This window comes from Nelumbo lutea, chromosome 4, assembly GCF_056320005.1.
Source record: "Nelumbo lutea isolate HS-2025 chromosome 4, American lotus-T2T, whole genome shotgun sequence".
NCBI lineage: Eukaryota > Viridiplantae > Streptophyta > Magnoliopsida > Proteales > Nelumbonaceae > Nelumbo > Nelumbo lutea.
This window is the reverse complement of record NC_142687.1, coordinates 54395085-54418208: the sequence shown is the minus strand read 5'-3', so window position 1 is coordinate 54418208 and position 23124 is coordinate 54395085. Positions and strand designations below refer to the sequence as shown.

General features: G+C 39.0%; 1 protein-coding gene across 8 annotated transcripts in view; it reads right to left on the bottom strand.

Annotated features, from left to right (window-relative positions):
- LOC148860676 (uncharacterized) overlaps nt 1-22721 on the bottom strand; it is a 77564-nt gene extending 54843 nt beyond the window's left edge. For 2 of the 8 annotated variants that reach the window (XM_088983471.1, XM_088983472.1), the window contains exons 1-5: nt 22312-22705; nt 22144-22197; nt 21897-22001; nt 20960-21078; nt 17531-17632 (exon numbers count right to left, since the gene is read on the bottom strand). In XM_088983471.1, the coding sequence (XP_088839597.1) occupies nt 17531-17632; nt 20960-21078; nt 21897-22001; nt 22144-22197; nt 22312-22650 (719 nt within the window). In that variant the 5' untranslated portion in view covers nt 22651-22705. Of the gene's footprint in view, nt 1-17530; nt 17633-20959; nt 21079-21163; nt 21717-21896; nt 22002-22143; nt 22198-22311 lie in introns of all 8 variants that reach the window. The other 6 variants (XM_088983468.1, XM_088983469.1, XM_088983474.1 and 3 more) reach the window with 6 other exon arrangements.
- Nucleotides 22722-23124: the final 403 nt, after the last annotated feature.

Below are 23124 nucleotides of genomic sequence, written 5' to 3'. Positions count from 1 at the left end.
GAAATGAAGTACTTATATCCGGCCTCTGTAGGTAGAGTAACAGGGCCCCAAACATCAGAATAAACAATATGAATGGAAATTCATATCTTTTATTTCTCCAAGAAAAAGAACTTTTACAATGTTTATTCAATTGACATGTCTAACACTATAACTGACTCACTGACAAGGACTCAACAACTTTGGGAACATAACTTTTAATGACTCAAAAGAGAGATGACCAAGACGACTGTGCCATAAATAGGCTTGACTTTCACTAAACAAACTCATGGACTCTGTAGCCACAAGACCAGCTTTATTCTTCAACACGTAGAGACCATCCACCATGCTTCCTCTACCAATCGTCTTCCCCGAGGCCAAATCCTAAAACACACATGAAGACAGAAAGAAAGTGACTAAACAGTTCAAGGAGTGAGTTATACTACTAATGGACAGTAAATTTATAGGTAATTTCGAAACATGCAGTACATTAGAAAGGGTAAGGCCGAGTGGGAGAGGTATGGTACCTTGGCCAACTATGGTAGAGAAAGAACCATCATCTAGTCTCACCTTATCTCTCACAGAGAGAAGGTTATATGTCTGAAATAAATTTGACTTACCGGTCATGTGGTTTGAGGCTCTGGAGTCAATAGCCCAAGGAGAATCAGTGGTATGAGATGACACATGGAAGGCAGTGGCAGCGTTACCTGATGTAGACGTGAAAGTGGTAGAGGGAGTAGGACCAGAATCCATCTGGCGGAGAGTCCTACCATACAATTCCAAATGGTCACGAAAGGAGTTGATAATTTCTTCCTTAGGGTCAGAACTAGGATGCCCCTCCTGAGTTACCAATGGACTAGTCTCTAGAGATGCCATATTAGCTAAGTTATACTTTTTCTGATTCTGCTGACTTGGTTTCTTGCCCTGATTAGGTGTTGACTTCCTACCCAAATCCTGTGCCCATTTAGGTTTTCCATGGAGATCCCAACATGTAACTCTGGTGTGTCTTGTCTTCTGGCAATGAGTGCACCAAAGTTTACTCTTATCATCTGTTCTCTTCTGAGAGTCACCTTTCTTAAAAGCACATCCGACATTTGTATCTGAATTTCCGCAGACAACTAGAGCAACTGACACCCCTTCTACACAATTCATCACACTTCTACTCTCTTATGACTGCACTAAGGCATACACATCCTGAACTGATGGCAAGTCTTTACTACCCAAGATCTGCACCCTAATGGACTCATATGAAGGATTCAGCCCTAGGAGGAAGGCAAATACCCGTTGCTGAGATACAAGTGACTTATATGCCTTTGCATCTTCATCACACTTCCAATTCACATTCTGGTAGTGATCAAGTTCTTTCCATATCAATGTCAAATCAGAATAGTACATCGAGAGACTCCTCTCCCCCTGCTTGCAAGTAGAGGATTCAGCTTGCAATTGGTATATCTTGGCATAGTGTCTCTGCTCTGAATAGGTGGACTTTGCTTGTTCCCATATCTCACAAGCAATTTCATCCCACATAAAAGTCTTCCTTACCTGTGGCAGAATGGAAACCAAGGGTCATGACATCACCATACTATTCTCTTGGTTCCACCTATCATATTCAACACTTCCGTTCTTCGGTTCCTTCACTCTCCCATTGATGTATCCTATTTTCCCCCTAGCAGTGATGTAGAGTTTTATTCCCCTAGACCACTCAAGGTAGTTCAGACCATCAAAGGGAATAACAGCCATGCATCTTCCTGAAATCTCTGAAGTAGCAGAATTCTCAGACATGGTAAACGCAATGTTTTTTTATCTAAACTCTCAACTTAGGATCCCTCCTTATATCGACAAAAGCTCTACACACAGCAATTCAGTTCTGGACTTAATCTGAGCACAAAAAACAGCACCAATTTCCAAAGAAGAACTATGACAAGATTGATTTTCAGATCTGCATGAAGAACAGTCCCAGCCTACTGGTTTTCCAGTAAGTTCCACCACAGCATTAATCAATAAGAAAGATCTTAACACACATGAAATCAGACTAACGAGCAAGAAAAATAGGTCACCTGTGACCTACAGTCACCTTTTCACAGGTACAAGATCACATGATCCAACAAATAAAAGAGGTATAACCCTCACAAAAGTCTGCTGACATTCAGTGGTTTGGATTCATTTATTCTCCACTTGGTACAAGACCAAGGAAAGAAATAAAAGAAGAAAGAAAACTTTAGGGTTGTACCAATTGCAGATCTGATTTGATCAGCTCAGATTCAATCCTCTGTTCCGCCCAGATTCAGCAACTTGAAGAGAAAACTTGGTCGCCCAGATTCAACAGCCTTGCTCTGATACCATCTTGGCAATAAATCCGATTGAAATATGAAGAAGTAGAGAAGGGAAGAAGAGAGAAGAGAAGAAGAAAGAAATGAAGAAAAGGTTTGGAGCAATGGAACAGTACTAGCGGTGCCAGCTTCTATTATATTATATAGGGCGGCAAAAATAAGAAGGGAAAAGACTCTTGTGCCCCTTCTGTAAGTGAGTACAATAACAGAAAATAAAAAAAAAGGCTTTAACTAGCCAAACAGACCCTAACACAAATAACTAAATTATTTCAACAAAGTCCTCTACCAAGGCTGAGTATAGGGCTATGTCATCCATTTGCAATGAGATTATATGGCTAAGAGCCCTCCTTGATGACCTTGGCATCTCCTTGTCATCTCCATCTCCTATTTATGTTGATAATGTGATTGCTATCAAGATTGCAACCAACCCTGTCTTCCATGAGCGAACCAAACATATAGAGGTTGATTGCCACTTCATTAGAGATCAGTTTTCTGTTGGACACATTACTTCGCCGCACGTGTCTTCTGCCCTACAACTTGCTGACTTATTCACAAAGGCTATGACCCGTGCTCGCCACCAGTTTCTAGTTGACAAACTGATGCTCGTACCTCGGCATCGTTTGCAGTGTGTTTTTCTTTTTTGGATCTTGGGACCACTCTTTTATGTTGTAACTTGTGTATACTATTCTTTTGTTTTATTCTTTCTTGTGAGAGAAGGACACAACTGTCCTTTCCATAACCTTGTACACTTTCATATATAAGATAATCATTTCTGGGCGTGTGACTCAAGAGAACACACCCTTTCATTTCCAAGTTCTTCTTCTCTGATTTGAACTGAATTGACAATTTTATGATGTAAATCCAGATTTGTCATTATATTCTTCACAGATGGGTATTTTTGCCTTTCTACCCAATTATGTTAGACCTAATAAAATATATTTAGTGGCATAGTTCTTAAGGCAATGCCCAAGCAGGCACAAATGGAAAAAGGCACCCATAGAGAGACTTCTCATTTCAGCCCCTATATTTTCTTTATTTTCTTTTCTTTCTTCCTTTTCTTCTCATGAATATGTTGATTTTTCTATGTTTTAACATATGTCTATGTTGGGAATGATGGCTTACCCAAGAGGGGGGTGAATTAGGTATAGATTAAAACTGAGTAGATTAACCTCAAATACCTTCCCTCAAAACTGAACCTAAGCCTTCTTGAAGATTCAATTCAATATTCAAGTAGCAGGAGAATAAAGGCTTAGTCAGTGTGTTCAATAGTTAATCAGAAGATCTCTCAATGTGATTAACTTTACTGCTAAACAAAGAACTACAACTTCAAACAAATAAGCAATATAAACACAGAGACTACAGGGTTAGCAGTTAAATAGATATAAAACAATAAGCTCAAGTAACTGTTTGAATGTAAATAGCAGCTGAAAGAAAATGTAACAATGAAGTAAATGAGCTGCTATAAAGTGTTAGTGGAGTTGCAGTTAATATAAAGAATAAACATACAGTAAATTTAAGTGTAAAGAATAAAAGTAAATAGACAAAAATGTAACTAGCAGCTACACATGAAGTGTGTGCCAATTTGTGTAGATGGAGATGTAGGACCAACCACAAAGCAATTACTATGAGAAGGACCAGATATTGGAATAATCAACTTAAGATTCAAACAGTAGGAGGACTGCTATCGGAATCTCAAGGACAAGTTAACTGCTGAAAGTAAATAATACAATTAAATAATAGATAAAGCATTGAATGTAAACAATTGTAATAAAGTAAATGCAAAGCAGTTAAAAGTAAATGGTTAGTAATGGTAAAGGCTAGTAAGCGATGAAGCACTCAAACTGCTGAACCAAGATGTTAGTGCAGTTAGTAGGGTTAGTGAAGTTAGTTTCACAGTAACTGCACCAAGATATCTGTATTTTGCAATTCAAATGAAAATAGACAAGATATTGTGCAAAAAGTGCAACATCTTCAGATATGCAAATTTAAGCAATTAGTTAAATGATAAATTGATGTTAGAAGCAGGATAATCGCAGAAACTTGAAAAGTAAACAAAAGATAAAGCAATAAAAGCACAGAGACAAGCCACACAAAATTTTATAGAGGTTTGGCAGAAACCCTTGCCTACGTCCTCTACCTCAAACCAGCTCTAAGGATTTCTACTAACCAACTGAACGTCCAGGTGCCAACAAAAGCCTTACAACAACCAAGACTTGCAGGTGCCTACAATACCTTTCCAGTTGGACTCATGGGTGCCAACACGACCTTAACAGTTGGACTTATGGGTGCCAACAAGACCCAACTGGTAGAGATTGCAAGTGCCTACCAAACCTTTAATTGGGCTTTCGGGTGCCAATCGAACCTTGATGGTGTTCAACCAAAAACAGCTCTTGCACTCAAGATATTACAAATGAAGCATAGTAGTAGGATACAACAAGCCTTTTTTTATCAGCAACACAGAAAAGATTTCATTAAATAGGAAAAAAAAAAAAAAAACAGGTTACAACAAGAAGTTGTGAAAAGAAAAAACCAGCTTTAGAAAGCTGACCCAATCCAAATTTACATTTGATCCCAAAACAAATGTGTTCTTTGTACCCCTTGCTTAGATAAGCTATCTGTAAAGCTGTTGGCAGTTCTCCTCACCCATCTCACTCGAACTAACCTGTCCTTTGGTAGCCATTTAAATCTCCTAAATTCATTCTTCAAAAGCCATGTCACGCCCTCCCCCTAAGATACAACAAGCCTCTAAAATAGGCAGATATAAACAATATACAACACTAAAACTATTCAGTTACAAGAGTGCCTCAAGATGCTTAGATCTAAGAGCATACTCTCAATAGATAGGTGAGACTGAGATAAGGTTTCTCAACTTTTCTCACCTCTTGAAACAATTAAAGCTCAGAAATCTCTTCAAAAAATAAAAGGCTCTTGCTACCGTGCTCTCTACTAAAACAACTAAAGACTACATACACTAAAAGCACAGGTTGTTTCCCTTGGCGTGCTTCTTCATGTTTGATTCAAGCTGGTGACCTCTATTTATTAAGGTCTGGAGAGCAAATGTTTTTTTGGCTGTTGAAGGGACTTGCAAATCTTAGTAATGATTCAAATTTGCTCCAACATGGTAGACTTACCAAAGATAGCAATAGTCGTTTAAGCCTTCAAACGGTCAAAATTAAATTCAAAGTAGTTGACTACCAAATTTGGTAGTCGCCTACTAGATGGAGGAATCTTTTTTCCTCTTCTAATCCACTAGTTCCTCCTATCAGTTGATTGATACTAGTTTAAACTTGGTTTGCCTGGGTTAGTTGACAATGCATTTTTGGGTAGTTGACTATTCTTCTCATATAGTGCATTTTTTACGCCCTGGCCGTCACAAGTAGTCAACCACACCTTTTAGGGTAATCGATTAGGCCTCGTAATCAGGCACTTCATGCTTAGCTGTCAAAGTTAGTCGACTATGCCTTTTGGGGTAGTCAACTATGTCTCACAGTCAGGCATATCATGCCTCGACTGTCACAGTTAGTCAACTATACAATTCTGGGTAATCGACTCTACTATAAAGCTTGAGCAATCTTGCCTCATCTCCAACACTTAAAAACCTTGGAAATATTCATCCAAAGGTTTGGGAACTCTTCTTTTGGGCTTTTAAAATAGATTTATAAGATTGTGAAAATTTGTTTAAGCCCAAGAGAGCCTAGGAACCAAGCTTATTCTAACCATTTTTTTTTTATCAGCTAAGCCTATTCTAACCATTGGTCTCTAAAGTAATAGTTTTTTTGAGCATAAAAAAAAGTGCATCTCATGCAACTTATTACATCAAGATCCTAAAGATATGACATTTCAAACATCGCTCAACGTAGTCTTCCTCCTTGATGAGTTGTTGTAGCATTCAACCCCTTGAGTAGCTCCAAAACCTTGAGTTCTTATAGTAGCTTTATCATGCTTGAATTTGCTTGGAGCATCCTCAATGGAGAAACTTGGAGATGGTGCTGAGAAAATGAAACTAAGGCAGTTGAATCAAGCAAAGCTTCGACTTCTTCATCTTTTGTAGCAATTTTTCTTTAAAACAATTGAGTCTCTGAGAAGCTTACTTAAGTTAGCCGCATGCTTAACACACCATTAGCACTCTCAATGAGTTTGCTATCATCAAAACACATAGGATCAACAATCTATACCTTTTTTGTGAAGATTATAGAATTACTAGTGAAAGATGACTGTTGGTTGCTATGGAACCTGAGGAATTACTATAGGATTCATGTTTTTTCTTTAAAAAAAAAGGCCTAGGTGTGTAAGCAACAAGATGCCCCTTGTCATCTAGCCTCACCTTGGCACCTTGAAAACTATGTACTATGTTTAGTGGGGCTACTAGGATTTAGCTGATTAGCCCAATCTCTCTCCATTCTTTTTTTTTTCAGTCTTCCTTGTCTCTCTTATTTCTCACTTGAATAATACTCAAATACAACCAAGAATCATCATCTAATCTTCAACTTGGTTTCAAAGTATCACATCTACAAACTGAGGTCCTGGAACATCAATGACCTACTGACATCATCCTGTCATACAAGTGACCTCAACAATCGAAGGCACCCACTTAGGAACACAAAAAATTTATCAGTCGGTAGCCCTTCATTCAAGGAGTCTTTGATATAGATTTTATACCTATAAGATGAAGATAAGTAACAAATTTGAGATCTTTCTGTGAAAATAGATCAACTTTAATGTTATTTGGCCCTAGATTTTTCCCAAGGTGGCTCAGTTGTCCAAGACATGTTGAATTTGACCTATGGAATATTTCTTAATTAGAAAAACTTTATCTTGTCTGATCTAGAAGGGTTTTTAATTTGTTAAAAATTTTATTCTCCCATATTTACTGCCAATCCCTTTTTTCCACATTTTGGACTATCAATCCCAGTCCCTCGGGTGGTTAGTTGCACGTTGTATGATGTAACATCAAAGAGGGGGACTCAATGAAAAGCAAGCAGTGAAATTTGATCCTTCTTACTACTTTCCTTCCTGCTTGTATTTTATGTATACGTATGCTCTCTCTTTGGGTGCAAGTGACTCCCTCCTCAAAATGTTGTCTCTTTCACACAACTTTCCTAAGGCAGCCAAAGAAAAGAGGAAGAGTGATGTTTAAGGTAGTTACAGCAGCAGCAGTAGTGTGGACTATTTGGGAAGAAAGAAATGGGAGAATGTTCAATGAAATAAGTAGGCCCAAGGAATTAGTAGATTCTATAAAATCAAAGTGGCACACTGGGTAAAAACTATGGAAATTTTCTAAGATTTTTCAACGAAAGATATAATAAGAAAATGGGCAGAAGTAGCACAAACCTCAAAGGAAAAAGACAAGTTGGTTATAGAATGGCAATCTCCTCCAAACAATAAACTAAAGTTGAACTTTGATGGGAGTTCTATGGATAACCCAGGGTCAGCAAGTGGAGATTCCCTGAAAGCTAAGTTGATGACCTTACTGCAAGGCCTAGCAAAGTAATTAGACTTTTGAAATCTGGAAGTAGAGGGGGACTCAAAGTTAATCATAACTTGGGCAAAAGGCATATGCCACAAGCACAATGGATTTATAGGCATGTCTTCAACGAGATTGATTGCTTATCAAGGGAGTTAAACACTTCTTACTTAAGGGTCAGAAGATCTGTGAATAGGATGGTGGATTCATTATCAAAACAAGGGGTAAATGGACATCAGCTATTATGGGCACTAATGCAAATCTTTTGTATTTGGGTGGTTGTAATATCTTAATCAGACGTACTAAAATTTTCTCTTTGAATTAATAAAACTTTCTTCTTTACTGATAAAAAAAACTTCAGAGAGGAATGTCTAGTAGAAGTTGTTTTGGTTAACCTTTAGTTCAAGGCTTCAACTTATTCATAGATACATCTAGACATAAGAGACAGATTTATGGTGTATTACAAGTAAATTTTTTGGTTGCTGATATGGAACATTGCTGGTTTCTGCTTATTGATACATCATTGCTTCTAGTAAGAATTCTGAGGTTGATTCTGGTACTCAAGATATGAAAACAGCATAAATAATGTTAAATTTGAAAAAAAAAATTGCGTATACATATTTTTAAGACAAGATATGTAATTATACGCATTTGGTATATGTTTTTGTAATTATATATAACTATGTTTACCATAATTCATACGTTTATCATATATTTTAAATCATGCATTTTTATAATATAATTTTGTCTTTTTAGATACTACATACATGCATATGTATATATGCATGTTTTTATATCTTATCTTTTAAGTTATTACTGAACCAACTAATACAAAAAAAAAAATCACTAACAAAAAATGTTATACTTAATGTATTTAAATCTGTAATTAAATCTTAATAAACTTGAAGCAATCTGTTAGTCATATAACTTATTCATGATAGTAAAGTCAATCAAAAAGTTCTACCTTGGCCTAAAGATCCCAAGAGAAGTCTATAAATAAATAAATATACAGATGGATATAAAGGCCATTACCCAATGTTGGTCCACTCCAGCTATCCAGGGCCTAGGGATGGGTGAAATAGATGCAATTACATTCTATCAATTGAGAAGAGAGATTGGACTGCATTATGTCCAGGTCAATACATTGGTTAAAGACTCTAGAATTATTTAACCATTTCTCTTTTACTGATTGTTGGAAGGATTGAAAATTGGTAGCAAGCTGTTCCTCCTACAAGGTAAGGGTATTGACTAGCTGGGTCCCCCCTCCTCTTGGTTCTTTGAAGCTGAATTTTGATGGGAGTAGCCAGGGTAACCCGGGTCCCTCTGGGATGGGAGGTGTACTAAGGAATGAGGCTGGAGAGGTTGTCTTACTCCACTCTGGCCCTTTAGGTGTTGGGAACTCTATCCAGGCAGAACTGTTTGCTGCAATACAAGGAATACTTTTTGCAAAAGAAGTGGGCGTGGAGCAGCTTCTGATTGAAGGGGATTCTAAGACAGTGGTGGACTGGTTAAATAATCCGAAGGATGTCACTTGGGGCTACAAAAATGAGTTAAAGAAATTCAAATGGCTGACAAGAAATATGTCTATAACATTACAGTGAGTTGGGAGATCAGCTAATGCATTTGCAGATGTCTTGGATAAACAAGGGATAAAGAGGGAAACATTGTTCTGGGCACAAATGTTACTCTTGTTTTAACATCAACATTCATGTAATTTCTGTTATAGTTCTTGTATTTGCTGTTAGGAAGGCGGCACCTCGCACCTCTAAAGGGATTTTCTTGTAACCAATCATTAATTTAATGGAAGATGAATTTATTTATCGAAAAAAAAAAGAGAGAGAGAGAGAGAGATTGGTTGGAAAGAGACTTTGAGTAAATTAAACAAGTGGTGTTTGGTTTGGACAGAGACCGGGCCCCGTTGGGAAATAATTAAAGAGGATTTGTTGGAGGCTTTTAAGGACTTTCACCACTTGGCCATTGAACATAAAGGTAATAACTCACCTTTCCTTTGACTAATCACCAAGAAAAATGGCACTTTAGAAACAAAGGACTTCAGACCCATCAGTTTGATTGGAAGCTTCTATAAGATTTTGGCGAAAGTCTACGCAAGAAAACTAAAGGAAGTGGTGGGGGACATCGTTACCTCTAATCAATATGCTTTCATAAAAGGGAGCCAAATAGTTGATAACATTCTAGTGGTGAATGAAAGTGTCAAGGACAGGAAAAAAAAAAGGTCAGCCGAATGTTGTAATCAAATTTGACCTTGAAAAAGCTTATGACAATGTTGATTGGGATTGCTTGCTGAGTATCTTGAAGCTGAAAGGTTTTGGTGACAAATGGCTGTGTTGGATAAAAGGCTGTATTAGTTCAGCTTGGTTTTTGGTGTTAATAAAGAGAGAACACAAATGTTATTTCAAAGCTAGTCAAGGTCTAAGACTGGGCTACCCTCTTTTCCCTTTTCTGTTTAACTTAGTGGCAGATATTCTTAGTCAATTCCTTGAGAAGGCCAAATCTTTAAGATTGATAAGTGGATTCGAAGTAGGAAGACAAGCCACACAAGTCTCTCATCTTCTTTTTGCTGACAATGTAATTGTCTTCCTAGAAGCTGATTTACAGAATATTACACATTTGAAAAGGGTGTTGTTTTGAAATGGTGTCCAGTCTCTATGAACTTCTCCAAAAGCAGGTCGGGATAACCAGATAAATATTGCTGATAGACTCATTGACAGAATCCAGGAAGTGTTGGGTTGTAAAGTGGAGAATTTGCCCATAAATTATTTAGGGATGCCTCTAGGAGGGAGCCCAAGGAACATTCAATTTTGGGACTCGGTGATTGAGAACTGTGAAAGAGATTAGCCACTTGGACGATCTACCTCTTGAAAGGGGGGAGACTCACCCTAATTAAAGCATCCCTAGAAAATATGCCCATTTACTACCTTTCTGTGTTCCTTATCCCTTCGAAGGTAGCAGATCAAATTGAGAAACCAAGCTGGAAGGTAGCAGATCCCTTCGTAAGCTGGAAGCAAGGTTGCAAACGAAGGGAGGAAGGGGGTTCGGGCCTTGGGCATCTTAAGGAAAGAAACCAAGCTCTTCTTGGTAAATGGCTGTGGAGGTTCCCTCTAGAATCAAGCTCTCTTTGGACAGATTTTATCAAAAGCAAAAATGGATTAATTACCAATGGTTGGGATAGCAAAGTCCACCTGACCCGAGAGAATGCACCAAACCCTTGGAAAGGTATTTCTTCTTGTTACACTAATTTTATCTCTATTATTAGATATGAGATGGGAGATGGAAACAAGATTAAGTTCTGGACCGATCTCTGGTGAGGGAACCAATCCCTACCTGAAACCTTTCCCTGAGTGTTCAGACTTACCCAAGTACAAGAGAAACTATGTGTTGGTTCGGCAGATTTAATGTATATGTTTGTCTTTGCTGGGTCTTAAGTCATTAGTTATTGGGCCTAAACTTGTTTAATGTTTTATTTGTCTAGGTGTCCCATCACTAATCAGGGGCATTCTAGTCCTTTCATGTAACACTATGTAATAAACATATATATAGGATAGTAGGGTCGGCTAAAAGGTTTTGAGCCGCCATTCTTAAACTTTCTCCTCTTCTTCTTCAGCTACTGTGTTCCAGCAAACATGGTATCAAAGCTTTAATCCATCTCCTGGTTACAGCTGCCGCCACCTTTTCTACTCTTATCTATTCCTTCTTTTTCCTTCCCTATCTTGGTCGCTGTGAAGAAACCCTAGGGTTGCCGTAGAACACAGCAAAATCTGTACCTAGGGTTTCCCTTGGTTGTTGGGCCCAAGGGGAGTTTGTCCCAGAAGCTGATGCCCTACTAGACTACTTACAGCAGGTAGTAGCCATTCGGCTGCTAAGAGAGATCTGTGTGGAACAGATCCAGGTGGAGGACTGATTTCGGCAGTCCTAGTACTGGTCGTAGGGGTCACTACAGCGACAGCAGAAGTCAGCACAGTGCAGCGGTGGGTTGCTCTTGGTTTCAGATCTGTTACGTGTTCTCAGGACTGTAACAACTTCGGTATGTCTGAAACAGTATTCTTTGTACTGAGTTTGCAATCGTGATCATTGTAAGAGGGAGGAGATGTCTTCATTATCCACGGAAGTGTCTTCTAGGGATAATAGATCTGGTGGGAGGTCTCCTAATCTAGAGAATCCAAATCCGCACAGTTTGCAGATCACCAGTGTGTTGTTGGATGAATACAATTTCAGAGAACGGTCTGTTTCTGCCATGCTCTTCATTACTTCCCGGGAACTCACGGGTTATTTAGACGGGTAGAAGAAGGAACCTGAAGTGGGTAGTGTGGAGTACGCAGTTTGGCGTAAGGAGAATGCTACTGTTATGTCCTGACTGCTTGCTTCAATGACTCCAAGAGTAGCCAGGACTGTTCAACACTTTTCCACTGCTGCTAAGATTTGGGAGAAAGTGTCTAAAACTTATGGATAGAGAAAGAACAATGCCAGAATTTATAGGCTAAACCAAGACATTGCTGCCTTGAAACAAGGAGATATGGCAGTTGCAACATATTTTGCAACCCTAGAAGGACTGTGGGAAGAGCTTGATCACCACCTTATTCTTGATTGGGAGAATGCCAGAGACAAGGAGAGGCATGATAAACAAATTGAAGAGGGTAGAGCCTTTAAGTTCTTGGCTGGTTTAGACCCAATGTATGAGAGCATAAGGTCTCAAATTTTGGGAAGGGATGAAATGCCAGATTTACATCATGTTTATTATCTAGTAAGGAATGAAGAGGTCAGGAGGAAAGAAATGCAAGTTGACACTCTAATACAACCATTCAGCCCTGATTTCTTCAAATCAAAAGGGGAACAAGTATTCAGACAAGAGGCACCTTAAGTGCACTCATTGTGGAGGTGAAAGGCATGTAAAAGAGAAGTGTTGGGTTCTTTATCCTCATCTGAAACCTGCTGCCTTGAGGAAAGACAAGAAACACCAAAAGGGTCAAGCAGCAAGTGGGAACCTTGTTACTAGTCACATTGGTGATAGCACATAGAACACATCAACAGTTGCTTCTTCTCCCATGGGACAGATTGCTAATTCCTATGTATCTGGGTCCTTGGGTTTCACTGCTGATGAGGTAGAGGTCCTTAGCCGGGCTTTAACCCGTCTAGGGACTAACTCTCTTGCTTCCACCTCTCTTACCAGATCAGGTATTGTCTCTGCTGTTAATGCAACTAGTTCTATTGACTCTACTTCTTGGATTATTAATTCCGGTGCAACTGACCACATGACACATATGTCCTCTTTATTTTCTTCCTATCACTTATTGTCTGGTCAAGAGAAGATGAGAGTTGCTGACGGTTCTCCCTCAACCATCTCTGGGAAATGAGTGGTTGACCTAAGCAAAGACCTCTTTCTTAAATCTGTTCTGCATGTTCCCAATCTTACTTCCAATCTATTATCTGTTTCAAAGCTTACCAAGAATTTGAATTGTAGCATAACCTTTTTTCCTACTCATTGTGTCTTTCATGAGTATGGAGGTCTCTACTATTTTGATGCAGACACCAGTTCGGCCTTACAAACATCTGCTGCTAGTAGTCAGAATAATGTGGAGTCAATAGCTAGGTTACATTTGTGGCATGCTAGGCTAGGTCACTTACCTTTTTCATCATTGGAAGGGTTGTTTCCTGAACTATTTAAGGGTATTTCAAGTCAAAGATTAGTTTGTGAAGTGTGTCAGTTGTCAAAACAATGTAGAACTATTTATCCAGTTTCTAGTAATGAAATTCAAGCTCCTTTTGATTTGATTCATTCTAATGTTTGGGCCCATTCACCTCTTGTTTCTGTTGATGGCTTTCGTTACTTTATCAGTTTTATTGATCACTACTCACGATGCACATGGATCTACTTGTTAAAAGGACGTGATGAAGTGCCACGGATAACCATGGCATTTTGTAAAATGATTGAAACACAATTTGACAAGAAGATTAAGCTATTCCTAGCATGCTACATCAGTCATCTTGTGCTAGTACCCCTCAACAGAATGGGGTTGTTGAGCGCAAGAATAGACACCTATTAGAGACCGCTCGAGCCTTACTATTTTAGCACAAGGTTCCCAAGAACTACTGGTCTCAAGCAGTCCTTACTGCATCATATCTGATAAATCGAATGCCATCCAAGGTGTTGGGTATGAAAACTCCTTTCTCTGTCCTTTGTCCTAATCTTCTAGACTTTCCTCTTCCACCTAGAGTCTTTGGTTGTGTATGTTTTATACATGTAAAGGATCCAAAGAAGACCAAGTTGGATCCTAGGGCTACTGAAGGAATCTTTTTAGGGTACTCTCCAACACAGAAGGGTTACAAGTGTTATGATCCAGTCACCAAGAAGAAATATGTCACAAAAGATGTGTTTTTTGAATCTCAATCCTATTTTCATTCTTCCCAGAATCCTCTTCAAGGGGAGACTAGTGGGATGGAAGATGATTCTTCTTCCCCCTCCTTTTTTGTGCCTCTTTCTGCCTCGGGCCTCCCATCTTCTCCTCCTAGTTGTAGCATCCCGGGTGAACCTAGTGAGGCTCCCATTGTGCCTGTTACCACTCTTGATGTTGTAGATGTTTCTGAGGACTCCAGTAGGCAACAAAAAGATATAAGAATCCTACAACAGAAGGAAAAAGGGCACTCTAACTCATGGCAGCAACCAATCGGACTCGGATCAACCTGTCTTAGCAACTCCAGTAATCTTATCACACACACTTCTGATTTGGATCTTCCTATTGCTCTTTGTAACTCTACCCATTATTGTACTATCTGACACTCCATTGCTGATTTTGTTTCTTACTCACGTTTATCTCCTCGTTATCATTCCTTTGTGTCAGCTCTCTCCTCCATGCATGTCCCTACTAGGTACTCAGAGGCAGTGTTTGACCCAAGATGGAAAAAGGCTTTGAATGAAGAAATGAAAAGCTTAATGAAAACAAGGACTTGGGAATTAGTGGATCTACCAGAAGGGAAGAGCACTGTTGGATGCAAGTGAGTGTTCACTGTAAAGCATAGGGAGGACAGGTCCATTGAAAGGTACAAGGCCAGACTTGTGGCAAAGGGGTTTACTCAAAAGGAAGGGGTTGACTACAAAGAAACCTTTGCTCCAGTAGCGAAGGTCAACAAAATCCGGGTTCTATTGTCAATAGCTGCAAACTTTTCATGGGAGCTACATCAGCTGGATGTGAAGAATGCTTTCCTAAATGGTGATCTACATGAAGAGGTATTCATGGATCCTCCACCAGGCTATGTTTTTTATAGGAAAGTTTGTAAACTAAGGAAAGCATTATATGGTCTTAAGCAATCTCCTCAGGCTTGGTTTGAGAAGCTTTGTGGGGCCATGAAGAAAGTGGGGTACACTCAAAATGGGACAGATCATACCTTGTTCATAAGGAAACAAAATAGCAAACTTACAGCATTCATTGTCTATGTGGATGATATGGCGATTACTGGGGATGATTTGGAAGAGATAAAAAGATTAAAGGAGTTCTTGACTTCTGAGTTTGAGATCAAAGACTTGGGCCATCTGAGATACTTCCTTGGGATTGAAGTTGCTAGGTCAAAAGAGGGCATCTATATATGTCAGCGGAAGTATGTCCTTGACCTCCTAGAAGAGACAGGTATGATGGGGTGTAGGCCAGCAGATACTCCAATAGAACAGAACCATAGTCTACAGGAATCAATAGGAGAGGACTACCTTGATAAAGAGAGGTACCAAAAGCTGGTAGGAAAGTTGATATATTTGTCTCTCACTCGACCAGACATTGCTTATGCTGTACATTTTGTCAGCCAGTTCATGCACTCTCCAAAGATCCCTCATATGAGAGCAGTGGAAAGGATTCTTAGGTACTTGAAGACTTGCCCAGGAAAAGGAATTCTGTTCAAAAAATACAATAAAATTGAATTTGAAGCATATACTGATGCAAATTGGGTCGGTTCTGTTGGGGACAGGAAGTCAACTTCTGGGTATTGCACGTTTGTTGGAGGGAATCAGGTTACTTGGCGGAGTAAAAAGCAGAATGTGGTTGTTGATCAAGTGCAGAGGCTGAATATCGAGCTATGGCTCATGGTGTTGCTGAACTTCTATGGCTTAGGACCCTTCTTAGTGAACTCGGGATAAAGATCGAGTGTCCTCTCAAATTGTACTGTGACAACAAGGCTGCCATCAACATTGCAAATAACCCAGTGCAACATGATAGGACGAAACATATTGAGATTGACCGACACTTCATTAGAGAAAGAATAGTCTCAGGGGAACTCTGAATTCCTTATACTCCTTCCGAGATGCAGATTGCAGATGTGCTAACAAAATGACTAGCTTCAACGAAATACTTGGGCTAACTTGGCAAGCTAAACATGACTGACATCCATGCTTAGCTTGAGGGGGAGTGTTGGTTCGGTAGATTTAATGTATATGTTTGTCATTGTTGGGTCTTAAGTCATTAGTTATTGGGCCTAAACTTGTTTAATGTTTTATTTGTCTAGGTGTCCCATCACTAATTAGGGGCATTCTAGTCCTTTCATGTAACACTATGTAGTAAACATATATATAAGATAGTAGGGTCGGCTGAAAGGTTTTGAGTCGCCATTCTTAAACTTTCTCCTCTACTTCTTCTCTTCTTCTTCTTCGGCTACCGTGTTCCAGCAAACACTATGTATCTCCCTGCATGTTTGTATCTCGTGCCTCAATGATGGTGAGTCTATAGAGCACATCCTGATTCATTGCACCCGAGACAAAGAAAACTTGGAATCACTTTCTGAATATGATAGGGTATAGTTGGGCTTCCCCTGAGCATGTTCTGGATTTCATTAGACAGTGGCATTGAAGGGGATTGGGTCAGAAAGGGAAAGCGTATTGGAGCACTTTAATTCATGCAGTAATGTGGGGAGTGTGGGAAGAAAGAAGAACAGAAGATCTCATTTCCTACATAACTTTTTTATGCAATAGTTGGATGACAGGTTCAGTGATTTTCATAGTGTCACCCTGTCATACCTTTAAAGGAGTTTGGTGGAAGTACTATTCTCCTCTCCCTTGACTACTTCAGCTTCTAGAATTCCCATGGCAAGGGAGGAGATGAACCTAAGAATGAACTTTGACAGTAGTGCAGTAAGCAATTCAGGGGAAGTTGGGATTAGAAGACGGGAATATACAATGGGCTTTCAGTGGACCCTTAGAGGTTGCAGACTCTACAAATGCTGAGGTTTTGGCTGCCTTAACAGGCCTTCAAATTGCTAAGAAGTTTCATCCCTAACCATTGAAGGAGACTCTGCAAATACCATTAAATGGATAGGGAAGAAGGATAGTGGCCCTTGGCACTTAATGCACCACCTGGTCGAAGCAAGAGATATTATGGCTCAGTTAAATGTAAGCCTTAGATGGATCCCTAGGGCCCTAAATACTGTGGCTGACAATCTAGTAAAATCAGGGATTCGCAGGGATTTTTTGTTTTGTGATTTCATGTTACCCTTGTAATCTCCTTGGTGAAGTCTCTTCAATGGTTGTACATCCTCTCATGTACTCCTGTTTCTTGTTTCAATAAAATTGTCAACTTTTCTCGAAAAGAAAAAGAAAAAAAAAACATTGGTGCATGCATAATATAGAAACAAAACAAACAGATCTGCTGAGGTTGGAAAGGAGAAAAATTAAAAATAATTTGTCCAAAATATTTGAGTATCTATGCAAATAATAATTTTGTCTACCAAAAATGTGCAACCAAATCATAAGCAAGGGACCAAAGCATACCTTCCAGGGTGAAAATTTTCCACCCCTAGGTCTTCATCCCAAAGGAAGATAAAATCATATGGAGATACAACATCTGGATGTAGAAAGCGTTTTGCAAACCACCTGTATCCACAAATATAAAGCTTTATGATTATTTCTAATACATGGACAAATACCAAAATGTTTGTTAGTATAGTGATTGTATGTTATTTTAGCATCTATATTGGCACACTGATAACTATTGGCTTCTTCTGTGTAGGCATCGGTTATCTAAAATGACAAATATAGATTCTAAAACAAGGGATGATGTGTTAGACAGTGTATGCCCTTAGTTTCAATCAGCATGATGTACATTATGACATTTATTGTAAATAAATAAAGTACATAATTGATTCATGTTATTATGGTGTGTTTCTGTGTAATACCCTTAAACTGGACACATATGAGACTCGTGTTAGTTTAGAATCTTCACAACCGTTGGATAGATTTGGGGATATTTATCCTACCAAGGCTGACACTGATGTACCGCCAAGTTGGTTGGGGTGGCTTGTCTCAGCTACCAGAGTGAGACCTAAATGCAGTTTGGGTTTTCTTGAAACCCTGAACTGGACCAAAATTCCAATATTGCCCTGGACCTTGGAGATAGATGGGCGAAACTGGAATATTACACCTGACCCCTATACTCGATTATAATACTGCACTAGGTGTCGGATTGGACTGTCTTTGATATGTCAATCAGTGAGATCCTTAGAGGGGGTCAAAACCTGGGTATGTTGGGACAATCCGAGAATTCTTCTGAGTGAGTAATCATAGTGATAGGATCAACCCCTTTGTCGGGCAAAGTGAATGATCGGGGATGCACTCTCTCATATGGAAACCTAAACTGCCAACAGTTGATTTCAACCGTTGAAATTTGTTTTGCAAATTATATTTATATAGAGATATACATATATATATATATATATATATATATAGTTTCAAAATGTTTGCAAAATGTTTTAATTCCCGGGATCCATGTGAGTAAAGAGTGCAGCACTGCACCTTGCAACCGAGGGAGAGGTCCTCTCTTGTCGGGCAGTGTTTGATCATTATGGGCTGAGAGGTTAAGTGTAAGACCACTGAGGATTATACCTGATGGGCTAATCTAGCATCTGCCCACAGTACTTAGGCCTTCATAAGATGGCTGGACCCAAGGACCATTTAATGTAAATGTTGGGCCCATTAATAGCCCATAGTGATGGACTCAAGGGTTCACTGTATTCAACAGTGAATTCGGTCAGGCCTTATAACAAAGGCTAGGCTGAACTCATGTGGCTGATGTGTAGATTGTTGTAAGACTTACTTAATTGTTACTTTATAGCTGTTGTTAGTAGGCTGTTGGTCAATTACAGTTACTTGTTTCTTTTTTCTTCTTTCTTTTTTCTTATTATTCTAATTCTAGGATATGCCGTCAGGGGCATACTTGTAATTTCGGATTCTTTTATGAAGTTAATATAAATAGAAAACTGGTGGCAGCCAGTAGTTACTTTTTTCCTCTCAACCGTACCTCTCTCTCTCTCTCTCTCTCTCTCTCTCTCTCTCTCTCTCCCCAATCCCCACAAATCACCACATGGTATCAGAGCAGGTTTTCCAGGTTGAAAAAGACCTATGATCCCTCCTGCCCTATTCTTAAAAAGTGTTTGGACGTGGCAGTTTCTGCGGAAACCCTAGCTGGTTTCTAGCAGCTGTTTCTACAGAAACCCTAGCAATTTCTGGCAGTAGTTTTTTTTTGGGAAACCCTAGCAGTTTCTGGCGGCAGCTTTTGTGATTTCTTTTTCTTAGCCATAATAGCAAGAAAACCCTAGTCGGAGAAGGGTGATGCTGGTGCAGACTCCTCTGTTCGATGCTGTGAAGTCAAGTTCAGATTAGCACCTTCGTACAAGTGCTGAACAGGTGTGTTTTTTTGAAAATGACACCCAGCAGGTTAGTATTTTCCTGATTTCTCCAAATCAGGTGATCCAATCATCTTAAGACTCTAGAGTTGGCCTCTCCCTGGCCTCTTTTCACTGTTTGTTTTATCTGATTTGAAGATTGGTTTGATTTTGGTAGGGTTTTGATCCCATCTTGTGATCAACAGTCCTGGAACATTCCTTTTTTGGACTGTCATCGATCTAAATCTACTGTAGTGAGATTTATGCAGTGTAATCTCATTCTACTTAGTGAAGTATTACTTCAGCATTGTAATTGAACTGTTTTTTATTTAAGTTGGGGGGGTTAATCACTGGTTCTTCTTCCTTTTAGCATTGATTTCAGCATTGTTAACCTGTTTTGAACTGTGGTTATTATCCAGAATGGCTGAGAAGGCTGATATCATTCCCGTAAAGTTTGATGGAACTAACTACAGCATCTGGAAGCTCCACTTTGACTTCTTTGTTGAAGGAAAAGGTCTGGAAGGATATTTGAATGGAAAATAGTTTCCTGGATACTCAGTTTGATGGTATCTCATATTGCAGTACCCATGAGAAGAATGCATACTGCCTATGAGATGTATGCATACTTGAAGAAAGTATTCCATCAATACAACATGTCAAGACAGTATCAGATTGAGTCTAAGATTTTTGCTTATTGCCAGGGAGATAGGAAGATTCAGGAATATTATGTTGGCTTGCTTGATGTGTGGGCAGAATATGAGAAGAGGAAGGTGAATCAATTTCTTATGAAACTCAGACCCCAATATGAGATAATCAGGTCTAAATTCTGAGTGGAGGAAATCTTCCGGATTTGGATTCAGTGATGAGTGAACTTCTGAGGGAGGAGACTAGACTCCTGATACTGCAAGTATTGATGGGAAATCAATTGATTCAGGGGCTGACACTGCTTTTATTGTTCAAGGAAGTAAGAAATCTGGTTCTAAGGACTTCTCCAAAACACAGTGTTACGAGTGCAAGGATTTGGACACATTGCTTCTCACTACAAGAGGAATGTTTGTACTTATTGTAAACAACAGTCACATCATTCTAGAATGCATGGTTATCATCTAAGGGTATTTAGAAAAAGAACCAGCCACATGCATATCAAGTGGCTGAGGGACAAACCACTGATATCTCTTCTACCAAGGGTGATTCCTCTGCTAAGGGTGAACCTTCTACATCTATGGATGAACAGAAAATTCGACAACTGATATCCTCTACTATTTCCTTTGCCTTTTCACCCCTTCCATCATATCGGGGTGTATTGATACTTTGAACCTTGATTAGGTGGATATGTTAGGGTGCAAAAGCCATGTCAAGATCCATTAGTTCTAAAGGAGCAAGCTATGTCAAATATGTTTTGCATAAACTGATGTTAATAATGATTTCAGCCATGTTGTATTACAATCTTAAGAAAGATTTTGAATTATTTCATGGTACTAATAAGTAAGTTCGCAACTAAATAATACAGAAACAAAATTTACAATCAATTCAATATTACCATTTTGTTTGGTTATGAGCAAGTATGTGAACTGCCCTGTTACTCCACTCAAGATCATTCCATCCATCAACACTCCCATCATAATGAAACAGTAATATGGAGCAATTCTCTGAGAGAAACTGAAATAGAAAAGGAATGGTTAAATACTTATCAACCCTTAATTTCAAGGAAACAAGAACTGGGAATGCAATATTACGAAAGTACCTTCTGAACCATAATGTCAACATTTTTCTTCTGCTTGATTCCAACGGGAATTGCCAAGAGAGCATTGCAGTTCAAACTGCTGCCCGACAAGAAAGATTGTACAACATGACAATTTTTACAACCATGCAAAGGTGGCACTTTGCACAAAACATACATAACAACCATTTGAACAAATCATACTGAAAATTCTCTCACCACAAACTAATTCCTAATTCAGTGGTCGCATTGCCAATAACAACCAAAATGACTCAGAATGAAATAACTTGCATGCACTGGGAAGAAACTTATGCATGGAATAAGTAAAGAAAGACGCATGAAAATTAGGAATTTGATTTATTTTCCTATTGAATATCATTTTCTAAGGAAGCCAATTCAATATTCCCTCAGTTTACATCCACCAAACGCAGCCAAAATGTGAAATTGCTTTTTTTTCTTTTGATGGCACAAGCTTAGAAATGTGGAGCTGCAAGTTGTTTACTTTTCATGAAATAAGTTTCTAATTGAATCGAAAAGTTCACAGAGCTGCCCATGTACTAGTAGTTGAGAAGAGCAGCTGAAACAATGGCAAGCGAAAGGAATGAAAGAACAAAATTAAACATATAAGCATTTGAGTAGAAACATTTCTTTGCAACACAAATTGTAAGACAACCACCGAAAAGTAGATAATAGATAAATAAATAAAAGAACAATAAAATGAAAGGGGCAATGTGGTGAAAGGAACTGGAACAGTTACTTTTAACCTTGAGCTTTGCCAGAGAGGCTTCAGTTCCAAGTTCGATGCCCATTCAACTACGCCCTGACGTAGAGAGTCTAATGACTCGAACCGATCCTCCCCTGACTGCTTAAAATAAAAAATTAGTAACAGCCCAATAAATGCAATGCCTCAATGAAGATCCAAAGCGCAGTTAACAGATGAAAGAATCGAGTAGAACAAATTTATCGAGACGTCAAAAGAATCACAAATATCAATTAATCATTACTGCTAGTCCTGAGCTCCCCCTGGTTGAGACAAAAGGGTGCCACCGATTCTCCATCTATAATTCAAAAAGAAGAAAATAGGTAAATTAACAATGCAGGCAGGAGGAATACATGGAATTGGAGAATACTGTGCACATGGGAGGAGAGAGTCAGAGAGAGAGAGGGTTTACCTTCACGTGCTCGTATTGGAGCTTTGTCGTGACGAAGATGACTATAAACATTAATGTGGTCAAGAGACCCAACGATGTTCTTGATTTCACCTTCGTCATTTCTCTTTCTTCTTCTCTTTCTGTAACTTCTGGATTCAAGCTCAACTGAACTTCATCATCTCTGTATGCATTGTATTTATAACTCTTTTTTAGTTTGTTTCTGAATGAGGCTTTTCCTTCAACTGGGGCAGGTGGGTTTGGACAAAAGCCAAGATCGTCGCTGCTGCTGCTACTCCGGCTTTCTCTCGCTTTGCTCTGTTTGGTTTTCCCCAGAATGGAAGGGAAAAGGAACATGTGCATGCGTTTGCGCGTATATGAATAGTAGGACAGTGTGCCGGGGGTTCTCAGCAATGAACCACCGAAAGGAATAGTTGTACGACCGGGTTTCAAGGTGAATTTTCTTTTCTATATCCATTTGACACGTGGCGATGCATTTCTTATTTAGACAGGGGGGGCAGGTGTCTTCCTCTACGATTTTTTTATTTTTCCTTTAAAAATTTGAAACATGAGTAAATTTTGATTGATAAAAAGTCTTTCCATACCATATCTTTTGTCCCTACGTGTTTAATAGAATACCACTTTTCTCAATTGGGAAATTGCCCTTTGGGACATATCCACAAAAATTTCTACTCCCCATTTCTAGTTATTCTTGTCTTCTTATCTAGAATGAGATCAATTGTAACTTGTTCACCCCCTTTTGGGTTAGGATACCCCACAAAGCATTACAAATTTTACTCAAAAAACTTATCCGAGTCACTAATAATACTTCTAGGC